At 33.7% G+C, this 6,221-nt stretch overlaps 1 protein-coding gene across 1 annotated transcript; it reads right to left on the bottom strand.

Moving 5' to 3' along the window:
* Positions 1-958: 958 nt before the first annotated feature.
* Positions 959-2,888, bottom strand: LOC106329578 (cytochrome P450 705A5-like). Its single transcript, XM_013768272.1, has 2 exons — positions 1,958-2,888; positions 959-1,879 (listed from the first exon to the last, which is right to left on the bottom strand). Exons 1-2 carry the CDS (start codon positions 2,867-2,869, stop codon positions 1,214-1,216), a joined length of 1,578 nt encoding a protein of 525 aa, XP_013623726.1. The 5' UTR covers positions 2,870-2,888; the 3' UTR covers positions 959-1,213.
* Positions 2,889-6,221: the final 3,333 nt, after the last annotated feature.

Here is a 6,221-nt window from a genome sequence, read left to right as displayed (position 1 = left end):
ATACAATTTCTCAAACAGTTGAATATCTCAAGAAAGAGTTTGAGATGAAAGATCTTGGAAAACAAAGTTTTGTTTGGGATTACAGCTTGAGTACATTAACAATGAAATCCTTGTGCATCAAATAGTATATACAAAAAATGGTACTCAAGAGATTTAATATGGACCAGTCTCACCCATTATCTAGTACATGGGCGTGAGATCACTTGTTTTGGACACTGATCCATTCAGTCCAAAGGTGGACGATAAAGAAGTCCATTTAGTCCTGAGGTGGACGATGCAGAAGTCTTGTTTTAGACACTGGTCTTATTGGTCCATAAGAAGGACGATGAAGAAGCCTTTGATTTTGATTTATTTTATACTAACCTGCCCAAAGAGGGGTTATTTGGTTTTGTTGATTTGTTTTCAGACAGGTTATGTTTTACACATGGTGGTACACGCATATCACAGCAACATCATCCAAGATTTTGTGTGTGTGTATTTGAGGTCGATGACTCAATATGTTCGATCAGATTGTGGGATGACCGATGGTAAAGAAGAACCAACTATCTTGTTCGAGGACGAAACATATTTTGCCCAAGATCTTCATCACCAACGGATTGCAGAAAATTGGAGAGGTCCAAGGGACCTTCAATAATGTCCAAATCAGGGGGAGTAATGGGTGTTGTACTCTTTTTCCTTCACCATGGTTTTGTCTCAATTGGGTTTTCCTGGTAAGGTTTTAATGAGGCAACATTAAAGCACATTACAAGCTCTAAATAGTTATGACATTCAATGAGAAGTATTATGAACCAGATTGTGGATGACTCATAGCCAAGAGATTATGATTTGTAATTTTTCCATTTATCTATAACAGTGTAATCTCCTATAACTCTATGTTATGAATAAAGATTGACTAAAATAAATATATTTTTTTTTCCTCGTACGATTCTCTTGCCTCGAATGATTATTTTCGGAAAAGAACAAACAACACTCTTAGTCTTATTCATTACTGTAGTATTCAAACTTTGAACAATACAATGAACCAAACTAAAATAAACCACAGAAAACCGGGAAACATGACAAGACTAAAACCGGAAACAATACGGTTTCACACAATAAACCAAACTCAACCAAAGATAACCAACTCACCTGGACGACTTGGACGACACACACACACCCAAACATAATAACAAAAACAAAGCTTCCTTATCACTTGAACAATCTTGCAGACCACTCAATCAAAGACGCACGAGCATTTCGAAGTTAAAGGGCGTGCGGTTCGAGCAACAGGAATGAACTTAGGAGGATGAGCCATGGTCAAGCTCAGTCCTAAAACAGTTTCTTCCATGCTAACTTTATCACCTCCTTCGATTCTCCAGTCAAATCCCTGCACCATCATTCCAACAGCTGTTCCTAGAAAGACATAAGCTAGGTTTGATCCAGGACAGCCTCTCCTTCCGCCGCCGAAAGGAATATACTTGAGTGCTTGCTCTCTTCTCTCTTCCTCTTCCTCTTCAGCCGTTCTTGAAGAATCTTGAAGAAACCTCTCTGGCTTAAACTCATCAGGATCTTCCCACAAATCAGGATCTCTCATTATAGCATAAACATTGATAGCAAATGATGTCTCCTCCGGTATGTAGTACTCTCCCATCCTAAACCCTTTTTGAGAGATCCTTCCAAAGACAGTTCCTGGCGGGTGCAGTCTTAGTACTTCCTTGACAACGGCTTGTAGGTAAGGAAGATTTGGTAGGTCAGTTTCATGAATTAATCTTGTGCCTTGACCTACAAGGCAATCGATTTCTTCTCTCAGTCTCTTGAGAACGTTAGGGTTTTTAATAATCTCCGCCATTGCCCACTGTGCTGCTTGCGCTGAAGAGTCTGTGCCTGCAAATAAAAGATCCTGAAACTTGCAAAAACGTTACTTAGCAACCACGGTTCAATGAAACCACTTGATCAATGTGATGTAAGGAACGTGTACCGCGAGCAATGTCTTGATATGTTTCCTAGTGATCTTGTACCCTGCCGTATCGTCTCCATAAGCAGCCAACAACGCTTCCATCAAGTCTGTTTCTTGATGTCCGTCCTGTTTAGTTTCGTGTTCCACAAGAATCCTTTCGAACAGCTCATCAAACTTGTTGGAAACAACCATCATTTCCTTTTTAATCAGTAACATTACAAGATGCTTAAACCGTGGGCGCAACAAGGACCCCAATACTATCTTCTTTCCCAAGGCAAGAGATTCGCTAGCCACGCTTCTGGCTCTCTCCGCCTCACCGTTCTCCTCGGAACAACTCTTCCCCATGATCATCCTGCATATGCTATTATTTGTGAGATTTACCACTTCTTTAATGATCTCAACACTCTCTTCCTTCCTCGCTTTATCAAGCAGCCTTGCATAAACCCTGTCCAGCTCATCTGCACGAACGTCTCTTGACCGCTCTAGTGCCTGTGGTCCGAGCAGCTTTGTGACGAGAACCTTCTTCATGAACTTCCAGTGATCTCCATAGGGAGAGGAGATAAAGCTTGTAGATCCTGCGAAAAGAGAGTCGTCTATGGGAGGGGGGCCACGAGAGGAGATGTTGGCGTCGTGCGCCCTGAATATCTCATAAGCCACGGAGGCGGAGGAGACGATGACCATGGGAATGTTGAAGATGCGGAGATGGAAGAGAGGTCCGTACTTGGATGAGAGTTTCTGAAGAGCCTTGTGGGTTGGAGTAGAGAGGAGGAGGTGAAGATGGCCAATGATTGGGAGAGAAGGAGGGCTGGGAGGCAGATCATCGAAGCCACTTCTTGAGCTGCTCGGTTTCTTGACAAAGAGATAGTAACAGAGGAATGAGAGGAAGCATAGGATGATGAACATGAAGCAGTTTTGAAAGCCAAACATGATCATTGTTGCAATTCTTTCTCAAAGTAATGGCTGATTATTTATAGCAAGAATGCAAAGGCCCATATCACATGCGTGTGTCTATGATAATGTGACATAGTTTCTCGTAGCAGGTGAATCGAACTTGAAACATGTCAGCGTCCCAAGCCTTTCCCCTTGCCACTCGACCACAAGATCCCGAGCATAATGTATTTACTTGAAAGTATAAGACAAGTATAAGTACGAAAAATGGTTATCCAGCTTGATATTACCTATTACTAATTCAGAGAATACATTTTAATTGTTATAAAAATCAAATACATAGACAGATTCATGTATTTTGCTCATTATTATAATAAACACAAATATTTCTTTTAGAGTAATTTTGTGTTTTCGAGTACAATAACCTAAAAAAATAGTATTAGCCTATTAGGCAATAACTTGTGCTCTGCACTTAGAGAGATATTTTATATAATATTTATTAAATAAATAATCTCTAAAAATATTTATTTTTTATCAATTCAAGTATGATACACATTTCTAAAATTTAATATAGATATATTTTTAATTTGAGTTTCTATTAAATGAACTTTCTACTCGTATGGTTTTATGATCATTTGTATTTGTTATAACAAAAAAATTTAAACTACTGATCACAAAATTTTCAAAGCGGAACTTTTAACAACTTTAGTACTTTATAGTCGTTTTAAAAATTTGTAAATATACCATGTACGAAAAATCTATATTTTTTATTATATGATTAATGTGATTATTTAACATAATTAATAATACACAATTAACCAAAATGATAGAAGATACACAAATTTTTAGCAAATCATTATTATTCAAGATCGTTAATTTTTAATATATTTTAATCATATTAGGCAATTCTTTAGTTTTTATTTAAGGAAAAAAAATAATATTTTCTTAAATTACTAATTAATTATATGATCAATTTAATGAAAAGTATAATATATGTTTAAATTGAATAACCTATTTTTTAAAAAAAATTAAGAACATTTTAGTGATGACACATGATATAGCTCACAAGTTACAATGTTTCTTAATTAATATATAAAGAATTATTTAATTGATATTCTTAAATATTCGGAAAAACTTGCAAGTAACTTGCAAGTAACAGGTAATAGAGCGAGATAAGTGATTTACAAGTAATTCATTTTTAGCAAGTACTCGAAATAACAAATACTCGTTTTTAATAAGCCAAATACAAACTCAAATTTCTATTATTCGTACAAGAGAAGTTAGGTATCCTTATCTAGGATTACCTATAATAGCAAGCATTCAGCTTACATCTAGTCTTACCTTCCGTCTTGTGTTCCTACAACGCTCTTTTTCTTGGTTTGTGGGCCCTTTCTATCAGATAATTTGGGAGTTTAGAAAGACTTCGTACTAATCTTTCAATCACTACATGATATATCTCCGTGTTTTAGTCTTACTCACCTATTATCCTAAATCACTTTGATGAAATAAGTAATCAAATCAATTATTTATGCGTTCATCGTATCTTACCATATATCACAAATTGAGATGTTACAATATTTTTTAATCGAAATATGTGATCTAATTTAAAGTTAACTAGAGATTTGATCTGTGCACCCACACGGGTATTGGTTCTTACATTTTTTATAAATTGATATTTGTTTTCATAATTAATGTTATATATTTTAAATGAGTCGTAAAATAACTAATTATATTCAAAAGATCTGGACCGAATCGGGTAATATGGCTATCTTTGGTACAAATATCTGAACCCGTTTCAGATACATTTGTTATTTAGATATTTTCAGGTTCTTATAATCAGGACCAAACTCATCCAGACCCAGAATGATCCAACTCAAAACCCACACATAAATTTATAATATTCAAACAGAGTTTAATTTCAAAAAAAAAACCATATTCGAAAAGAACAATTCGTACCTAAATGGATAGCCAATGTTTATGCTTAATTGATTTTATAAACTAATAAAATGACATTTTCTATATGTTGGGCTAAATTTTAACTATGGGTTCAAATGGTATGGTGTATTATTTTGATGTTTTTCTGCTCGACTCTTGGACAAACATGGTTAGAGCTCTCTTACTGTTTCCTTAATCCTTATCCAATATATGCTTTATTTCTACCCTAGTAGACAAAGAAACTGATAGTGCTTCGAAAAATACTGAAAGAGCTTATCCAGAGGTGGTCATTGATAAGATCATAACAAGAGTCATGACATCGTGTGTTCTCCACTTGTTTACCATGTTCCATATTGTTTAGTTGGCAGTTATTAATTTACTTGACATCTTTTATGTATTTAAGTGATCAAGTGTTTCATTCAATGGAATATGAAGAGAAAATTGTTTACTTGTTGTTTAAGACTTTGAGATCCATCTGTAGTCGCCGATCTCACTCCCATCAGATGAGAATCGCCATCCTTACTAAGGTCCTGGCATCAGGAAGACCCATACCCCTATTCGTGTCTTCATGCATGGTCTGGTTCTGCCGCGTGATTTTGTCATGTTATGTTTTCCTTTAAGCTCCATGCTTTGTTTTTCTCTGTCTTTTTTTTTTTGTCAAATTTTTTTGAAGGAATTTCATGTTTACTATTTTTTGGTATTATTATTCATCTTCACTACCACTAAAGGAATATTTTCAAAAATATTTTCTTCATTAAATAGCAAAAGACTCTTATACCACTATTATATATATATATATATAATAAATAATTATTTAAATAAAAAATATTTTTTTTTATGTTTTCGAATTATACTTTTTCAAATTCGAACTTTTCTATAATTTGTTTTTGAATTTTTTTTTTTTTAATTTCTTTTTGAAAATCAAAAATTATGTTTGAAACTATTTTTAAATTTTTTTTAAAAAAAATATTTTATATATTTGTTAGAATCCTAAATTTCATATTTTAAAAACCATACTCCATCACTCAACTCTAAATTCTAAATCTAGATTAGTTAATTGTAGGAGTATAAATATATTTTGCACTTCATTAAAAGTAAATGTAAAAATGGTTATGTAACGTAAAAATTAGTAGTATGAATATTGTATTTGTGACAATTTTCTAAATTTTTTTATCTCTTTCTCTTAAAAGATACTTCGTTGGGAGAAAAACAAAAGACCAAAAAAAAAATATCTACTATCTTTTTCATTATCGGTCTCCATGACATATCAAGTGGTCTTGCATTTTTCTTTGATTTATCATTATAAAAAAAAATACAAATTGCTTCAAATTCTAAAACGAATAAAACTGCCTAATTTATTATTTGTCTTTTCAGTTACATTAATGAAATATGCTTAAATGAATAAAACTGCCTAATTTATTACTTGTCTTTTCAGTTACATTAAACGAATAAAACTGCCTAC

This window comes from Brassica oleracea, chromosome C3 (genome assembly GCF_000695525.1).
Source record: "Brassica oleracea var. oleracea cultivar TO1000 chromosome C3, BOL, whole genome shotgun sequence".
NCBI lineage: Eukaryota > Viridiplantae > Streptophyta > Magnoliopsida > Brassicales > Brassicaceae > Brassica > Brassica oleracea.
The sequence above is the reverse complement of the archived record's forward strand: the minus strand, read 5'-3'. Positions and strand labels throughout refer to the sequence as shown.